At 31.3% G+C, this 19,980-nt stretch overlaps 2 protein-coding genes across 2 annotated transcripts; one reads left to right on the top strand and one right to left on the bottom strand.

Annotated features, from left to right (window-relative positions):
• Nucleotides 1-4,309: 4,309 nt before the first annotated feature.
• Nucleotides 4,310-5,769, bottom strand: LOC107426822 (BURP domain protein USPL1). The gene is made up of 2 exons (XM_016037117.4): nt 5,538-5,769; nt 4,310-5,412 (listed from the first exon to the last, which is right to left on the bottom strand). The coding sequence occupies exons 1-2, from the start codon at nt 5,592-5,594 to the stop codon at nt 4,657-4,659; spliced, it is 813 nt and encodes a 270-aa protein (XP_015892603.3). The 5' UTR covers nt 5,595-5,769; the 3' UTR covers nt 4,310-4,656.
• Nucleotides 5,770-9,634: 3,865 nt separating this feature from the next.
• LOC107409485 (adhesin AWP1) lies at nt 9,635-11,481 on the top strand. The gene is made up of 2 exons (XM_048480971.2): nt 9,635-9,794; nt 10,330-11,481. Exons 1-2 carry the CDS (start codon nt 9,750-9,752, stop codon nt 11,248-11,250), a joined length of 966 nt encoding a protein of 321 aa, XP_048336928.2. The 5' UTR covers nt 9,635-9,749; the 3' UTR covers nt 11,251-11,481.
• Nucleotides 11,482-19,980: the final 8,499 nt, after the last annotated feature.

The following is a 19,980-nucleotide window of genomic DNA, read 5'->3' as shown; positions in this document are numbered from 1 at the left end:
TACAAACCACGTGCAAAAACTTTTCTTTTTTCAGCTTATTAAACGGCGACTTGGAGGATTTTAGCTTTAGCACGATCAAATTTAAAATTTGAAAGTTGTCATCTCAGTAATCATTTCCAACTACTCGACTATTCAAAAGGGGCATAATATTTAATTATTCAAGCACGATCTAATTGAAGTTGATCGTCATTCCTTTTATTTTCTAGTTGACATCATTCCATTTATTTTCTAATTGAAGTTGAATGCAATGCCTACAATTATATTCTAGGTAACAAAAATTAAAGCATTAGGTGTTTATTAGCTAATGAAGTTTAACCGACCTAATATGAATATTATATACCTTTTTTTAATATTTTTTAATATTATAATAGAGAAAATATTGGCTTATTACTAAATTATTTTTATTGGGAGGATGATAAAAATATAATCTTCATATTTCTTCACAAGTCATATATAGCTAGTTTTACCACTAAAACTATGTATTGACTTTATACGTTAAAATGTTGGATAATTTACAAAAAATCTATTATTGTTATATTCTTATCAACAACTCATGTCACAATTATGTTATGAAAAAAAAAAAAAAACTCATATTGCAATTAATTATCTGATTCATGATTAATAAGTATTCAATTACATCACCTTAGTGAACTGACATAGCTTACAAGCTATTGGAAACAAATAAAATAAAAAATAATACTCATATAGCTAGAGGGAATAATTGTTTTATAATTATTAGGATAAACTACACAAACTGCCCCTGTAATTTCCCTCTAATTTCAAGTGTTTTTCCATATACACATTGATTTTTGAAAAACTGCGAGCACACATACTCCCCTTTGAATTTTCTTTTACATGGTATACTTCTTTAAGTCAAACTTTAAAATTTGATGGTTAAATATAATTTATTTTTATTAGATAAGGTTGATTCAATTAATATACTCCATTTCTTAGATTTACACCTATAAAGTCACATAGTCAAATGGAATTTGCTGTAATAATAATAAAAAAAAAGTTTATTTTTTTATATAATGAAAAATACTCTCAATGTAAAATATTAACAACATAATAATTATTCCATCTTTTTAGGAGTTATTCTATAAATAATTTTATTTGTAGGGAGGAGTCATAATTCAATGCTGGGGTGGCCAAAATGTAAACCAGAAAAAAAATGATATTGTATATATACATATAAATATATATCTATATATATAGCTCTATTATGGTGCATACAAGGTATATATTATAATGTGAGCGTCCAACATGAAGCAGTGTTATCTGATATTCATGTTATCCTTCATTTGCTTTTTTATTTATTTATTTTTGTTTTTTTTCCCCCTATTTTTCCTATTTCTATGGATGTCTAAATTAATATATCAATTTTTTCAATTTGATATTAATGATTTTATAAATTAATTAAATAAAAATTTTCAAAAAATAATTAGATGAAAGGACTTATCTATTTATTTATATTGAACTTATGTAATTTACATGTTTTTGTTTAATTCAAAAATCAATAAGTTATATGATAACTTATATTCATTTTAATAATAATTATATAAATAAATTAGTTCTATTGCACCAAATATAAGATTGTATTAATTCTTATCCATCTCATCCTAGTCATTTACCTAGTTCTAATCTCAATTAAGTTATATACTGCACATTAAACAAACCCTTATTTTAGGTTGTAGAATATTATAATAGATTTGTTTATGTTAGGTTAAGAGTGTAAAGAATACTACTTCTTTAAAGTAAATCTTAAATTAACAAGATTGGGATATAAAAAGTAAATCTTGAATTAACAAGATTGAGATATACATATAGAAAAAAATTAATATAATTTTAGTAAAATAAATTTCTCATATAAAATAGAGATCAAAAAAGGAAATCAACTTCATTTTGGAGGCCACATAGGGTAAGTTAATAAAAAAAGGTTGAAATTAACAAAAATATTCAAAACAATTGCAAAGGGCGGGGGCCATGGCCTCTTAAGCCACGATAAGCTTCACCCCTTTAAAAATCCAAAGATCAAAATTAAATTTCTAAATTTTAAAAAAATTCAAAAATTTTGAATAGGAGAGTTATTATATATATATATTCAAAAGTCACCACAAGCATGACGGCTTTCTATTTGATTGTATCGAATGGCCCAACGAGGTGGATGCAATTCACGTGGAGAAATATACAATTAATAAAAAGACAAAACTATAATGGGGTTTGGGGGCCTGATAGAGACAAAATTGTCCCAGTCCCTCTAGATTTCAGCTAGCTAAATGACGTTCTAATACATGCGAAAAGATAATAATGTAGATTCTTCTGATCAGATCATAATCATGAAGATTTCTGTACCTAACTAGCATTATTGACACAACCCCGGATGGATTTAATTTCTTTTTGATAATGACACAACAAAGGTGATAATGTGAAGACAGAAAATATCTATAAATTAAGCAAGAATTGTGAGAAGGATATATAATTTTATATACCCAGCATTTTCTAACCAAAATAATTGATTGCGCACTACTAAAAAATAGAATAATATATATTATTTTATTTGATCAAAATCACGGACATAATTGTACAAATAATTGTCAAGAAGAGGTGGATGATTTATGTACTCGGTTAGAAGTGTGCGAACGAGGACGTTGGATCCGATGAATATTGTAGATGGGTATAAAGGACATTAGCAAACTATCGTATCCAATTCCACATTATGCAGGTATGGAATAGGAGATGATTCAAATATAATGATATTTTACCCTTATAATATCGAAGCTTTTTCTAAACGGCTAGCTTGAGTATTCGAAAAAACTTAAAATTTAAGTACCTTTAGGCAAGAGAAGTTTATACTTAAATAAATAAGTCAATCAAAAAAATAAATCAATTAAATATTGTCATCTCATCTATTATATCATGGTAAATAAATTTGATGAACATTTTGCTAACTCCATTATTGATAAAAGAAACATATAAAATATTATTCCATTCAAAAAGAAAACTATATAAAATATTATTTATCGATTATTAAGATGGAAATTAAATTCAATTTACTTTTGAATTGTAAATTATAATTAGTTAAAATAATTTTTATAAGTTCTATTCGAAATTAATTTAATAGTTATTTTAGGGGCCAATACCTTTTTTTTATTATTAATAAGAATTATGAATATATAAATGATAAAAAAATATATGAGGTGTGGGGGTCATGGCCCTCTTGAGCTTGCAGGTCCATGCTTCATTGTATAAAAAAAAAAAAATGGTACACTTTGACAAAAATGATGTTCAAATTTGTTTATTTTAAAAAATTGTTTATTTGTAAATGTTAATTTAAGGTAATTTACACAAACTCCCTTTATATTTTTACTTTAATATTTTACATTAAATAAAAACTGAACTTATTGATCATCAAATTTTAAAGTTTAACCGAGAAAAATAAATATGTCATAAGAAAATTGAAAATTGAAACTATAACGAGAATATATGCAATTTTATATATATATATATATAGACAGTCCGTTTATGATGCGGACGGTTCTCATGCGGACCACAGTATTGGTGACAGTTTTTCATAGTATTGGTGATGATTTTCTAAAAAACCGTCATTAATATTATAAAAAATCGTCACTAATATTGCAGTCCTCATGCGGACCATCCTCACCATAGAATTCCCGTATATATAGATATGAAAAAACTTAAACTAAAAGTAGAATTTATGTCATACGTTGTATATTATTATTATTTTTAGGGAAAAAAAATTCAAATAAATCAACATGAAAACACATCAAGAAAACTTGACAATTGATAATAGAATAGAAACAACACTACCAAAAAAAAGAAAAAAAAAAGAGCATTAGCAACGGTAAATATTGTGTGGTTAAAGTAGTTGTAGCAAGAACAAATAGCTTTTAGATACAAATATTTTTTAGTTACAGAATTGCTTGTTGTTAAAGTGTGGCTAAAAGCTTTTATACGGTTGTTAAAATTAGTGCCGACAAATAATAATAAAGAACCGAACCACGTGACTCCTCTTCCAGTCATGTCAAACTTTTAAGAAACACAAATGATTCTCGTTGTTTTCGAGACGGCCAAAAGTGTTGTTTTCTTTTAGGGTAATACATGGTAGAAACAATTAGATTCTTACTCGAATGTTCCCAAGGGATTATTTTACATTTTGGACGGTATACATTTTACTAGGAATAACAAAACAATTAAGAATTTTGATTGCAGTGATCGCATATTATGTATATAAGTAAAAAAAAGAAATAATATATATATATATATATATATACATATACACCCCATAACAAATCTGCAATACTTATTAATAATGCATATTATATTGATTTGGACATTACATTAAACATTACTAGTACAGATGTCGACGACGCACACAATCAGCCCTTTGGCAAGTCGAGAGCCTCATGCTACGTACAGACTCGAAACCTTCCGGTGTCATTATTCGTTATAGTAGGCGTTTATAATCTAGAAAAGCACATAGACCAACCATTTTTTTTATTTAAAATTTTTCTGTGGACTTAATTAGATAACATTATTAAGGACGATTTTAAACACTACAACAAAAGGAAGAACCCAAGTACATGCATGCATAAACCATATACTCAAACAAGCAAACAAACAAACTACACATTATCGTTAAGTTTTAACCCAAACAGGGTTATGAGGGCCAAAGAAATGGCAAATCGAAACTGTTCCAGGCTTGACGCCGAGGAGTTTGAAAGAAACGTGATCGGGTGCCCATTGAGATGTATCGAGGTGACAAACCGCAATAGCATTAAGTGCATCTCCGACCTCTTGACCAACGATCTTGATCTGGTACACCCTACTGGTTTGGCTGTGGCACATATATACTATATAAGGGTAGTCCATAATATGGCAGGCCACCATTGTTGGGCTATGCACCTCTTTGATGTCGAGGAAAGTGTAGTTCTGATAAACGCTGACTGGTTTTCCCAAATGGGTAGTTTTCATGGCTCTGAAATCGACCCCGTACTGTCCTCCTCCTAACATAGAGCTCGCGAATTCGATGAAGGATTCTATGGAAGTTGCACAAGTCTTTTGCTCCCCCTTTATGGGTTCCTCTGCGCAGGTTTTCAGAGTCCTCTCCGCTAATTGGGCCTCTGGAGATCCTGGAGCCATCCCGAAGAGTTGAAGAAGAAGCGGAAGTTCTTTCACTGAAAATGGAATGCGATCCGCAACTTCTTTGGACAGAAACGGAGGTAGCGAAGAAGGGTCTCTGGTGTAAAACTGAATGCCCACTGCTTTTCCTACATAGAGATCATCCACAGTGAAGAATCCTACTCTTCTAGCCATATCCAGAGGATCATCACCGCCGTCCTGCTGCTGGTGGTGGTGGTGGTGCTGGGGATGACCATTTCCAGTACTGCACAACTGCATAATCGAATTAATTCAACATGGAAAATATCGTAAATTGTTTAGATCTTAAATATGTATACATATATATATTAATTATGTTCAAAACAAAATATTAATAAAAATGAAAATTAAATTATTACCATCAACAAGGAAAGGTACATGATGAGAAGAACACAAGAAGCAAATCCCTTTGCCATTTTTCTAATTTTCCCCGCCGTCCTCACACTTTCTTTCTGGTTATTTTTGATAACGAAGTGTGTGAGAGAGGATATATAACAAAAATTAGACTTTTAGAGAAGGGCCTGCTGTCAAATATTATTCCCCCTCCATCTCTCTCTTTTCTTTTTTTTTTCTTTTTTTTTTTCCCTCAATTTATATATTTAAAGTAAAAGGTTATTTTGAGTGTTATATATATATATATATATATAGACTAAGTGGGATTTATTATTAAAGTATTAATATTACTATAAGATAGGAATATAAATAGGTTCGAACATTTCATGATCGGCTTGATTTTGGCTCATTCAAACTCGATTAGTAAAGAAAACGAGATGAACTTGAACAAGTAATAAAGCTTGTGAGTTAATTTTAAACAATAAATTAAGTTCGTGAGTAACACATGAGAAGTTCAATTTTATCATTCATATGTATTTATGTAAAAAATTATATTATAAATTTAAATACATTGAATATTATAATACATAAATAATATTTTTATATTTTAAATTTATAATTTTTTTCAAATTAAATTAATTTTATAATAACATTAATAGAATAATTAAAATTTATTAAGTATTGATGTTAAAACTTTTATTTTAAGCAAATAAATACTCAAGGTTTTAATTTTTTTATAATATAATGAGTCTAGCTTATCTAAGCTCGAGTTTTATATAAACCAGCTGAGACGAAAAATAAGAAAAGGAAGAGCTTAGTTACCAAAATAAGAAAAAAAGGAGAGTCAGGAAAATCACAATTCATGCACCAAAAAGAGAAGAAAAAAGGACAGACATTATTTATTGACAAGAAAAAAAAAAAAAAAAAAGACCGCCAGGGTTTGTAAAATATATACTTTTTACAAAAATTAAATTTACCCATAATTTATAGTATCAAGTGTAGTAATATATTATTTTTATCTTAATTTTAAATATGTAGAAAATACGAAACTTTTTTTGTTATTTTATTATTTTTATAGATTGTGTTTAACTCATAGTCTAAATTTTTTTTCAAAAAAAAAAAAAAAAAAAAAAGAAACCATGTAAAATATGAGTTGGCAAAACGAGTGGTTTCATAAGAAGAAAAAAATAAATAAATAAAAAACCCTTAAAACTAGACTTGCAAAAGTACTTTTCTTAAAGTTCAGAAAATGGCAATTGCGTTATTATATGCAAAAGGTATGGGTAGTTGTTTCTGTTATTGCTGTCTTTGATTTCCCCATGAAAAACACATGTCACCTTATAAAGACAGGGAGTGTAGCTAGCACTCATCTTATCACGAAAAAGGCAAAAAGGCAGTACTCATTGTCTTGTAGTAATAATTGAGGGAAAATTTCCAGTCATCCCATATATATATATATATATATATGATGCACGTTTGTTTATTGACAAAAAAGGAAAAAATACTTTAATCTTATATTAGCCAAAAAAATGAGAAAAGCTGGCTGGTGCTATCTTTTAACTTTTTGTTGTGTTTGGTGAGGCATTTAATTCCTCTGCGGTGCCGCATACTCCAAAACACAATCCTTTGTCTGTGTTGTTGTTAGAAGGAGGGGTCGCGATTGAAACCAAGATTTTTAGGATATAAATTCAGAGCACACGGTAAAAGTGAAACTTACAATATATGTACATATGGAGGGATCGTCTTTTTTTTTTTTTTTTTTTTTTTTTTTTTTCTTTTTTTTAAATATTTTTACTTACAATTTTGGAAGTTTTGATTTATTATATAAAAATTGGGAAATGCCGACATCCAACAAATAGCAGTTGAAGGAAAATAACAGGATTGTCTTGTAGTAAGGATTTAGGGAAAATTATTGGTGATATGTCCAACAATTAATTGCGTTTATTTATTCAAAAAAGATAACAATAATAAAATAAAATAATACATCAATCATGCCAAAGCAAAATGAAAAAAGTTAAGTGAGTGCCATGTTAGTTTTTTTGTTTATTTGTCTGTCAGAATTCCTTTATCGTTTTTTAGGTGTTAGTCAGTGAGGTTCCCATAATATATTATGTTTGGGATATTATATCTTTTAAGTAGCAACATATTCTAATTTTAAAAGGAGCGGTCGTGACCACTGGACCAATTTCATTATGTTAATGGAAATAGTTATTTTAATTCATTCCTTTATTTGGTAATTTGGTATATCTTCTAATGGTAATTTTTTTGCCGCCAATAGTTTCAGATGAAAAATGTTCATATTTAATCACTAGATTACACTTTTAAAAGAGTTTTAAAATATAAGAGTATTTGATTTATATTTGTATGGAATCCAAAAAATTTTAAATGTATTTAATTTAGATTATAATATGATGAAAGTAAAGCAACAATTTAGAATTTGCCAACAAATAATCTGAGTTGTAATTTATGAACAATACAATTAAAGCTGAATTTTTTTTTTTAAATTACGCTAAATATAACAATTTTTTTATTTTTTATTTTAATTTATTAGTTCCATATTTAAGTTATTGTTTAAGCTGGCACCGGCCAGCTTTTCTCTTTTTCATGGTCTTTTTGAGATGATTCCTGGGGTTGATTCCATGCAAAATGGGGTTTCTATTCATCCCTTTTATAGCTTAATCGAAGGGTGCATGAATTTATTTATTTCAAGTTAAAGTTTGATTTGCATCGCTTTTTTTAAAATGTAACAAAATGACGGATATTTTAGCTGACTTTAATTGAGGTGTGAGTTGGGAGTAACTAATGCTTTCAAATCCTTTCCTAATTAATTTAATTTGCTACTTTGGTTGCTCAAAATACTGGAGGTGTGAGCTTTATTGAATTTGTTCTTTTTTTATTTTTATTTTTTTTGTTACATTTCAAATATATTTCAGCACATAATTAAATTAAATATATTTTTGTCTTTAAATTTAAATTGATAAATGGTTTAATAATATCCATTGATTTCACAATCGGCGAGTAAAATTGAAAGCCAAAGCATAAACAAGGACGAAGAAAAACAAACAAACAATCCTATTAAAAATGAATATATTTAATAAATGACAATGACTCGTAGGTATATTGACAGGTAGTCACGTTCCATTTACTCCAAAATATAGAATATGCAGCATGTGCATATCCTGCCCGTGATACCTCTGTTCGGATTGGGTGTCCCCAGTTCAATACTATTAATTGAAAATTCATTATGCGCCCACATGGGTAAGTGTCAATTTGGTCATTCTTCCAATTGTTTTTTGCCCCTTATATTTGATGAAATTAACTAGTAGCATTCAAATAGACAGTTTATTTGTCAAGTGAGTTGGTTTCAATAAATTGTGCATTCGAAAGGTTGAAAATAGACGGTTTATATTAATATTATAAGTACGTTTTAATTTATTTATTTTCTTAAAATATATATAAAAAAAAGGAAATGAAAAAAATTTCTTTATATAATTCTCCTTTAATTTTTATCAAATTAAAAAAAATTCATAATTAAGTATATTTATGTTGTTTATATAGATTTGATTTTTGAGAACTCTATCTTCCCATTTATAATGGAAAATACAATAACATGGTAAAACATTCTCAACTAAGTTTTTGATTTTAAACAATTAATAACATAGTTCTTTTACAACTTGCCAAGTGACAATGTTATTCTTTGGTAAACAATTATAATGGTTTATACATGAATATGAAGTTACCAAAAAAAAAAAAAAAAAATCAAGCAATAAGCTATTTATATCCATAATTTCTCAAAACATAGAGCTAAAAGGAAAAATTATTACAAATAATAATAATAATAATAATAAAACAAACTCTAATTAGGACATTTTAAACTTTTTAATTTTAAAATAAATGAATTGGTTTTACTTATCCTTAATTTAAAAAATTGAAGATATCCTCATTAAATCCTCTTTGATTATATATATATATATATATATATATATATATGAACAATAAGGGAGAGTGACCAGTTGGACATAAAATGAAAATACCTGTCGAACAAATTGAAACAAAATTTGAAGGGTAGTCTCGTAATTTTCATTTTAGATAATGTAATGTTTATTTTTACATGTAGAGTGACCAATAGCCCATGCTTGGTATGTCTATAAATACTTAGAGCTAAGACAGCCTCTTCGCCATTCAGGAACAAAGCACTTAAGCACTTCGAGCTTTTCCAACTCCAGTTTGTCATCAAGATGAAAAGTTTCTTTGCGCTCCTAGCCTTCTCTTCACTTCTTCTGGTAAGCATCACAAGGTCATATTTTTGTCAATACATGACACTATAAGAAGTCTAATCCATATATGATAAAAAAATTTAGCTATAAACATAAAAACTATCATTAAAAATATGTATTTGTGGCCAAACAAAAAGTTTTTTTCTCTAGCTAAGATTTGTGTCTAACAAAACATATTTATGACTAAAAGCTATAAAATTTGTTAGTAGACCCCTTTTTGTGATGGTACTATGTGATAAACTAGCTACAAACAAATTTTTATGATATTGACTAGTATGCCAATCAACTTAGAAAGAATTGCTAGACATTTTTCTTAAGTTGATATTAATGATGAAAATACATATTTGCCGCTCTTCATGACCTTCTCATATTACTTCTTCTAGTAAGCATTTCTCTTATGCTACAAATTCAATTCCCTAAAAATAGCATGATGAAATGGGAAACATATGATTTATGCATATACATTATGCTTTTGATTTTATTGAGAAAAAAAAATTAATGATTTGTTTACTTTGATAATTACTCATATATTTTATCGTAGTTGTCAAGCACCATCACAGCAAGGAAAGAGCCTGGTGAATATGTGAAGACTGTTGTGGAGCAAGTAGCCGAAGATCTTTTTGTTGATCCATCATCTATTATTCCTTTTTACCACAAAAACAAAAATGGACAATCTGTCGATCCATTGTCCTTTCTTCCCATATACCATGGTAACCAAAATGGACAATCTATTGATCCATCATCCCTTCTTCTCATATATCATGGCAACCAAATTGGACAATCTGTCGATCCATCATCTTTTCTTCCCATATATCACAGCAACCAAAATGGACAATCTGTCGATCCATCATCCTTTCTTCCCATATACCATGGTAACCGAAATGGACAATCTGTCGATCCATCGTCCTTTCTTCCCATATATCATGGGAACCGAAATGGACAATCTGTCGATCCATCGTCTTTTCTTCCCATATATCATGGGAACCGAAATGGACAATCTGTCGATCCATCGTCCTTTCTTCCCATATACCATGGGAACCAAAATGGACAATCTGTCGATCCATCGTCCTTTCTTCCCATATACCATGGGAACCGAAATGGACAATCTGTCGATCCATCGTCCTTTCTTCCCATATACCATGGGAACCGAAATGGACAATCCGTCGATCCATCGTCCTTTCTTCCCATATACCATGGCAACCTAAATGGACAATCTGTCGATCCGTCGTCATTTCTTCCCTTATATCATGGCAACCGAAATGGACAATCTGTCGATCCATCATCCTTTCTTCCCATATACCACGGCAACCTAAATGGACAATCTATCGATCCATCATCCCGAAATGGACAATCTGTTGATCCATCATCCCTTCTTCTCATATACCGCGATAACCAAAATGGTGAACAAAACCCTAAGGCCAACGAAGAAGGTGTTGCAAAAAGTATTTCCACTGACCAATAAATTGTAGAAGCAGATGATAAGGAAAATTAGACTTCGAAGGAAAATCGTATGAAGAAGATCACTATTATTATAATAAAAAATAAACGATTGTAGTTTGAAGTTTGTGATTGCCTTTATATGGCAAATTGTGTTAAGTCTATGGCCTTAAATGATGTATCTTCTATGTTACTGTTCTTATCGTGGTCTATGTATGCTATTTTGTACTCAAATAAATTATTATGGCTTCTTTTATATTTGCGTCCTTCTCCAGTTTTACACGAATGGTTTGAAACTTAATTGTCAAGTTTATGAACCTTAACAAGCTAGAGTTTATGGTTGCAAAGTTTTTTACGTTACATTTGGTGTTCTTTGTTGTATTAATTAATTTTTGAAAATCAATTAGCTATATATATGTATATATATATATATATATATTGTTTAATATAATATCCTAACTTGGATATGCCGCATCATATATATGTACATAGATGTGAATCCAAATTTTAATAAAATTAAAATATTCTGATGTAAAAATGAAATGTTAACGAATTATACTATAATCATTGTGGTTATTAGGTGGAAAAGCTTCTATTACAAATAATCTGAGCAATTCATACAAATTTTCAATTGATATTAAAAAAAAAAAATGCCATTGAATGGCCAGTAACGTTGACAATAATACTCATTGTCACATTATCAAGCATGGTTTAGTGACAATAATTGTCCTCGCCACATTGGCATGCCCTAACCATATATTTGGTGGCACTTTTCTTGTTGTCACACGGTTTTTGACACAGAAAGCCCCAAAATATATTGGTGCCAACTTTCCTCCCAATTTTTTGAACCCATTGTGATGAGGATTTCAAGTTGTCATCGATACTTTTCATGTTAACAAGTTGATCAAATTGCAACAATTTTGTTTAGGTTCGAAAAAATGTTGTTTAGTAACACCAACAATGAGAAAAATCCCCAAAAGTTTTCAAAGTCTAGATGTAACATCCCGATCTGAGAAAATGTCCTGAGTTTAAATTTTTGATCAAATTTGACCAAAGTTGGCTGAGGTTGACTAAGTGAATCCTATGGTTGGCTTTCTACTGTGAGAGGAGTTGAATTTTTATCTATATGGGATTTGATGTTGACCTATACACCATGTGATAGTGCTCCTCAATATGAGTCTGTAGACTAACGACTCGTTTAATTTGGATCTATGTTGAAAAGTTATAGATCTGTAAAGTTGTGTCTATCTTTCCCGGGACTAACTTTACCAGGTAGTGGAAAGGTGAAAAGATGCCACATGTCACAATCATAGAGGGACACATGTCATCCTTAATAAAAAAATATTTTCTTTTTCTTTTTCATTTTCCTTTCTTTCTCTCTCCCATCCCTCATATGAAAAACACCTTCTTTCTCTCTCTCTCTCTTTCTCTCCTTGGATTGGTCGGAATTGGTGAACCTTTGGCCACCCATCAATGACATGCATCAACTGTCAGCACAGCATAGTTGTCGGTGAACTCGATCTCCAAATTTGGTGGCTGGTGGGCCGGTGATGTGTCCACATCGGGCATTGAAAGCCATCGGTGGCTGTTTCTTTTCCTCTGGCAAATCAGCCATGCTCTGGCATGCCTAGGCTGCACCGCCCCACTGTTTGATAGTCAACCACACCAGCTTCACCGAGATGTACTTTGATCACTGAAGAAGCCATCGCCGCACTTGAAAGCGACCATGGAAGTTGACAATGGACACACCATCTAACCACTGGATTCCGGCCATCTCAGGCTACATTCTTGGTCCTTCCCTCCTAATTCGAGCCTCCTAAAGCTGATAGTGGCCTTTGTTCACTCCAATTCAAGTTCGTTTGGGGCATACGAAGGAGGCAAGTTGGCAATAGTTTTCAATGAGAATTCCAAACACAGTCGACGATGTCTTGCTCAAAGGAGGTTAGTATCATGTTCTTCATATCTCTAGCTTTCCATCGATATTTTATTTGTGAATTGTGGTGATATATTTGAAAAATTATCATTTTTGAGTAAATTTTGTATTTAATGTTGAAATGGTGTTAAAGCGTGTCTGTATATATATGTATATATGTATATGTTTTTGCATATTGTGTGTATACATATTTGTAATATGTATTTTTGTATGTATGTGTGCGGGTTAATATATATGAATGCATATAGATGTTTATACATACATGTGTACATATCGATGTGTATATATATATTGTGTTATTTGAAATATTTTGTGTTATTTGAAATTCATAAAAGTATTGTGTATGTTTTAAATTTTAAGAAAATTTTCATTTAATTTTATTGTGTAGAACTTATGTAATTTAGATATATTTGTTACAAAAAAATTTACATTTATGATTTTAAGGAAATTACTGAGGTAATAATTAATTTTATAAAATTGCTAAATTTATGTGGTTGTTTAAAAGGAAATATGGAATTTTATGGGCTTAACACAAGTATATCAAATGCGATGGTAATTTATCAAATTTTAGTATTTATGATATTATAATTTTTTTATAGTTTTTAGATGCACCATACAGTATTGGTGTTCTACACTATATTGTTGATTAACGTACAAGTATGCCTGGTCATCTTATGAGAGCTGTGGACTTAAAGGTTGGTAGATATAATGCAGAGTGAGCATCAGCCGCCTCCTTCTTAGTTGCATGATGATTGGTTATTCATGATTGTCCTTTGTAAGCTGTGGTGATAGAAGGTAGGTAAGTATAATGCCGAGTGAATATCAACAATCTCCCCTTAGCTGTAGGATGATTGGTTATTATGGATTAGCGCATACGTACATATGGCCATCCTATAGGAGCTATAAGCCTGAGAATTAGCAAGTATAATACACAGTGAGCATCAGACAGCCTCCCCTCGGTCGAAAGACGAATGGTTTAGCCACGACAAGTTAATAGCAATCAGTGTCTCGAGACGGTAAGGTGATCGATTGTAGGTTTTTTTCTTTAACCTCCCCATCAAAATAGTGCTTGGGATGCTTGATACTATCTGACACCATTGGTATATCGTATGGTGCATCAAGTGTATTTTTCATATATATGTACCACATCGTACGGGGACAATGATCCGATTCGGCCTATGAATAGCTTTATCGAACGACCACTATAGACAACCATCTCGGATCGTATTAGTAGCAGTGTACTTGCGACGGTTGATATCATGGGATGAGGCATCAGCATGTTATATGGTACACCGGGTGTACCTTTGCTACAAGTGTGCGAATTTCATAGTATATTTATAAATTTTAAAATTGTATTTTACTTTATTTCATTTTATCTGTTAATAATTATGATTTTCTATTATGATCATTATTTTTTGTTGTAATTATTATTATTATTATTATTATTATGGAAATTTTTATTAATTGTTAATGACTTATTATTATTATATTGTTATGGTTGTTAATTATTATTGTAGTTATTATTATTATTTATTATTATTATTATTATTATTATTAGTTGGGAATTTGTTACTGTTATTACTCTCATCATTAGTGTCAACTGCATACTCATTGTGTAACACCCCGTCCTAAACAACATCGGAATTTTCTTCACATTGATCGGGTTTGACTGCCGTTGACCGAGAGGGTCAAATTTTGACTTGTATTTTAAGGATAATTTTGTGTTGACCAAGGCACCGTTGTGAAGTAAGTGTCATCCCGAGTTCATAGACTAGTAGCACGTAAAAAATGGAGCTACTGTTTAAAAGTTACGAGCAAGACAAAATTGAGGTCTAAACTGTCCAAGGGATGTCAGAGTTGACTTTTTGTTCGTGTAAAGTTGAGCTTTGACTCATTCATGGTTGTGAAGTACTCATCGATACAAGTTCATAGACTAGCAGCACGCCCAATTTGGACATGTGGCCTGAAAGTTATGGAGCTGCAAAGTTTTCCGAATATCGTGATATTTTAATATATTTTGACTTGAGTGAACAGTGTGTGCCACATGTCGTGTTTTCAACCAATCCCGTGAGTGAACAGTCTCACCCACGGGTGGTTTTTATTTTGGCTAAAACACATGTGGGCCGAAGGGGGAAAGAGAGAGATGGGTGGAGAGAGAGAGAGAAAGAGAGAGGAGAGACCACCACCACCGGCCACTGTCGTTTCTTCCATTCCGACCACCATTTTCATACACGAGCCACCCCACCACCTTCACCTCGTCATTTCTGACCAGCCCACCAAATCCCACGGCCAACCGACCACCGATGCTCCCAGATCGAGGCTTTTTTGGGCAGCGGCGCCGATTGCTTCAAATCTAGATTTCTTCCTATCTCGGCATCCATTTGCCTCACCACTGGTCCCATCTGTTCACCCGTCCTCTGATCTACATTTCCTCTAAAAATCACGGTCAGTGGCCACCGGATGCGCCGCTAGCAGTGATGGTTTCCGATGACCATGGCAGCTCGTCGGGAAACTGATTTCCGACTAGTTCCCGGTTGCACCACCCATCTTCTCCCGCTAATTCTGACCCCCTGAACCCAAATTCGGTGTCTATTTTCCCCAATTCTTAACAAATTGTGAGAATCGAGGGCCTAAAATCTGAGAGCTTTTCGGCTAGATTCCAGCCACCACGGGTCCGATCTTTGGAAAGTAAGACCAGATTCGCAAGCTTCGATTCGGTATATCATTCGTAAATTTTGGTTGTCACTTGTGTTCGCTCTCCTGGGTATCCGTTTGTGAATTACCTGATTAAAATATTAATATATTTGATTTTATGTAATGTTGATATCTTAGGTGCACGTGTGGGTAGTGGAGTTGATCCTGTGGAAGATCTTAATTGATACGCATGCTTGAGGTGAGTGACCCACCTTCAAACTTAATTTTCGGGTGTTAAATTATATTTATTTTATGATAATTAAATGTTTGGATTTAATATTTATGTGTTAAATATTTAGCAAAATTATATTTGAAATTTTGATGGCACAATTTGAATAAATTGAAATGTATATGTGCATTAAAGCATATTTTGTTTTTGATAAATTATGGAGATTTTATTTTTAAGAAATTCAATTTTAAAGAAATTGTGAATTCAATTTTATTTGAATTGTTGTTGAATTTAATTGTGAATTTATTTGTGTTTAATAAAAATGTATTTATCTATTGATGAATTGTGGAATTTAAGTATATCTTGAATTTTGATGGAATTTAGAGTTGATGGATTTGAAATTTATGGAATTTATGCGATGGATTTATGATGATGGTTTTAAAAAGAAATGTGAAAAATTTATGGGTTTAAATGGATAAAATAAACCCAGTGGTATTTTATGCAAGTATTGATTTTATGATTTACGAGTTGTTAGATGTACCACACACGTACTGGTGTTCTGTATATGTGGATGTGATTAGTGCGCACATGGATATGATTAGTGTGCAGGTGATTTATGGGTTGTACTATAGTTGCCATCGGACCGAGGGTCGGCAAGTTGATATCGGCTGTAGCCACCCCCCTCCATGGCCAGGATGCCTGTTTGCGGCGGCGCTGTGGGACACCACGCGACCGTATGCCGGTTTCTCTCTTTAACCTCCTGTCTGGCGGTGCTTGGGATGCTGGGTACCGTTGGCACCATTGGTATATAGTGGGTGCATCAAATGGTTTTCACGATATGATTTTCAAATATGAAATATTTTAAAATCTTATTTTTAATGAAATGTATTTAACGATGTTTTATTATTTATTTATTTAAATTTAAAAGTTTACATAATTTTTATAAAAATGTTTTTATGAATTTATTATTTAAATTGTTTTGGTATTTTAAAATCAATTCTAATGTATTATATTTTATTTTATTTTATTTTATTCTTACCATTTATTTTAAATGGATGTTTTATTTCGATTTAATTATTCCTTTATTTAATTGTTAATTAATTGATTTATTCTAATTATTTGATTATTTCATGAATTGCCTTAATATGAGTTTCATTGATATTTTTGTATTATTTGTTTATGATATGTTATTAATCTTTTAGTAATTGTTATAAAAGTTTATTTACATTTCTATTATTTCCATTCTAATTTTGGATTCTTAATTTGTTGTGTTTTATTTGTAAATTATTTGATTAATTATTTTCTGAATCTTGGGGCATAAAATATCGGGTTTTGTGAAAATATTTTAAAAAGGGAATATTTCAAACTGAGTGACTGTGAGAGTTTTGAGAGAAACATTATTTTCAAGTATTATTAATTAATCAAGTTTATATTATTGGTATATTATTATTTATTATTTATTTCCCTGAGTAGTAGATTAGGTCACTCACTGAGATGATTAGCATCCCATATTTTCAAATTTCGTTCCCTTAGGCTCAGGTGGTAGACATTGTTCGATCAAAGTGAGCTCGACAGTTTAATCGTTCCTGGAAATCCGAGAAGTCTTCTTTTCTTCATTTCTTATTATGTAAATTTTTTTTTTGTGCTGTTTGTATTAATTATTATACTTAGAACTATATTAATGCTCTGTATACTATGTTGGATGTAATATTTAATTGATTATGCACTTATTCCTTGTTATTCATTTGAAGTGCTGCAAATTTGTGGAATTAAATTGTAGTAAAGTGGAAGGAATAAGGTGGTGTATGTAGAAGTGTATTTTCTATGCAGGGAATTTGTGATAAGTCCAACCCTTAGGGGAGGTTCTGCTGGATTTTCCATTTGAGGGTCTGGTAGGGTTTTACTGGGATCAGAGCTTGTCTATGGCTCCGGTGAGAGATCTTAGATGGGTCCTGACACATTGTATTTATCCAATCAGACAAGTATGATAGCCTTCAGGCAAATATAGTAGCCTTCGGACAAGTATGATAGCTTTTAAATAAGTGTGGTATCCTTAGATAAGTATGGTAGCCTTCGGGCAAATTGTATTATTATTATTATTGTTTTATCACCATTCTATCTACATTTATGCATTTAGTGTGTTCATAAAGCAGTATAGAAATATAAGATTGTATTAGGTGGGTGGGGTGAGCGGACACGAGTTATAAAGGTATTTGTCTTCATTAAATTATTTTCAGTATCTATATTCTTATATGGAAGGAATAATGTGATATGACAGTGGAGTGCATTTTTTGGGAAGAAAATTTTTGAAGCATGTTCAACCTTTACGGGAGATGCTGCCGGATTTTTTATAAGACGTTCCGGTAGGATTTTCCCAATCAAGGCTCATTTAGGGTTTTGATAATGAATCTTGAGTGGGTTGTGATACCAGATTTCCATTTCACTTACCCCTCGTGCCCAACTTCACTCTTCGGACTACACCTCCTTTAAATCTTTCCCTCTCCCTCTTGATCTTCTTCTCCCTTCCCAATCTTGGTTTCTTACTAGCCATCTTCCTCTCGATCTCTGTCCCCCTGACACTCTTCTCCCTCTTTCTCTAGATCTTGGTTTTATTACCAAAAGCCCCATATTAGAAGGATGAGAGGCAATTCCAAGTCTTACACTATCAGCAACTATAAGCTTCTTAAAGGGTTCATATATGCTACCAATGTTACGATTTACAGAGCAATCTATCTTCCTTCCAATGAAGTTGTCGATGTCAAATGCTTGGATCTAGATCACTCTGGTACTGATTTGGTTACCTGCTTATTATCATTATTCTCTCTCTCTCTCTCTCTCTACAATTATTATTATTTTTTAATCGGAGTTTTTCATTTTGATGCAAAAATTTGACTTTAGCTAGATCTTGTTTTGTTTGGAATTGGATTTTTTAAAATTCAAATTCACTTTGATTTGTACTGTTCCATTAGCTGAGTTTGCATATGGGCATAGGCCATTTATCTTGTCGTGTTTATTTTTAAGATCTTTAGTGATTATTCATGTTCAAAGTAGTTTATTTATTTTCTGCTCTAGTCTATAAGGAGTTAGAGGTAATTGTTTTTTGGCACATGGATTGGAAATTTTGGGTGTGAAAGATAATAAGGATTATTGGAGGTCCTTATATGGTGAAATCACTCACAAGGCTTTGCCTTTTGATGGGGTTGGCACTTTTCTTGTTCACAAGGCTTAACTTTTCTCACTCTTTTATTTTCATTTTATTTTTTTATTTTTTATTTCGAGATTATAACTTCCTCGTAACCTTTTTTTTTTTTTGGTAATGTAATTACATGCTCAGTGTTTATTTGATGTTTATGAAGCTATTAAAGGAGTATTTTAGCCAATAAGGAATTGGTATTTGGATTTCTCAGTATGTCAGCCTCATACTATATTTTTATTTACTTATCCTTTTCTTTATGTATCTTAGTTGGAAATATAAACTATCATGTTTGAATGTTTGAGTTAGCAAGTGCAGCCGTATTATACTATATAATTATATTCCTTTATTTAGATAGGAATTAATTTATCATAATCATAGTACAGTTTTCAAATTTATTGTTTAGTTGACTTTTCCTGAAATAAGTTATGAGTACTCTATATAAATACCCTTTGTGATATATGATGTTTCTCAAGCCAATTTACCAATTTGGTATCAAAGCAAAAAGAAAGAAATGTCGCTGTCATTTTTTTGTCTTTGTCTACTTTTTTGTTTTCTACCTAATCCACAGCCATTTTGTCTGTAAAGCCCGCTGTAGTTTTTTTTTTTTTCTTTGTCTGCTTTTTAGTTTTCTACCTAATCCATAGCCACTATGTCTGCAAAGCCTGACTCAAAAATTTCTCAAATCTAGCGGCCCTCCATGGTGACCATTGATGAGACTTTTGTTCAATCCACTATGTTTGGTCCTAAGTTTTGGAGATCCATA

Source organism: Ziziphus jujuba, chromosome 9 (assembly GCF_031755915.1).
Source record: "Ziziphus jujuba cultivar Dongzao chromosome 9, ASM3175591v1".
In the NCBI taxonomy this organism is placed as follows: Eukaryota; Viridiplantae; Streptophyta; class Magnoliopsida; order Rosales; family Rhamnaceae; genus Ziziphus; species Ziziphus jujuba.
Note: the sequence above shows the minus strand (reverse complement) of the source record. Positions and strands in the feature narration are given on the sequence as shown.

Bases quoted from the DNA above. Each gene is read 5' to 3' on its own strand.
- LOC107409485 (XM_048480971.2), top strand. From the start codon at position 9,750: ATGAAAAGTTTCTTTGCGCTCCTAGCCTTCTCTTCACTTCTTCTG. The intron at 9,795-10,329 runs GTAAGCATCACA...ATTTTATCGTAG, and splicing joins CCTTCTCTTCACTTCTTCTG to TTGTCAAGCACCATCACAGC.
- LOC107426822 (XM_016037117.4), bottom strand. From the start codon at position 5,594: ATGGCAAAGGGATTTGCTTCTTGTGTTCTTCTCATCATGTACCTTTCC. The intron at 5,413-5,537 runs GTAATAATTTAA...TCGATTATGCAG, and splicing joins TGTACCTTTCCTTGTTGATG to TTGTGCAGTACTGGAAATGG.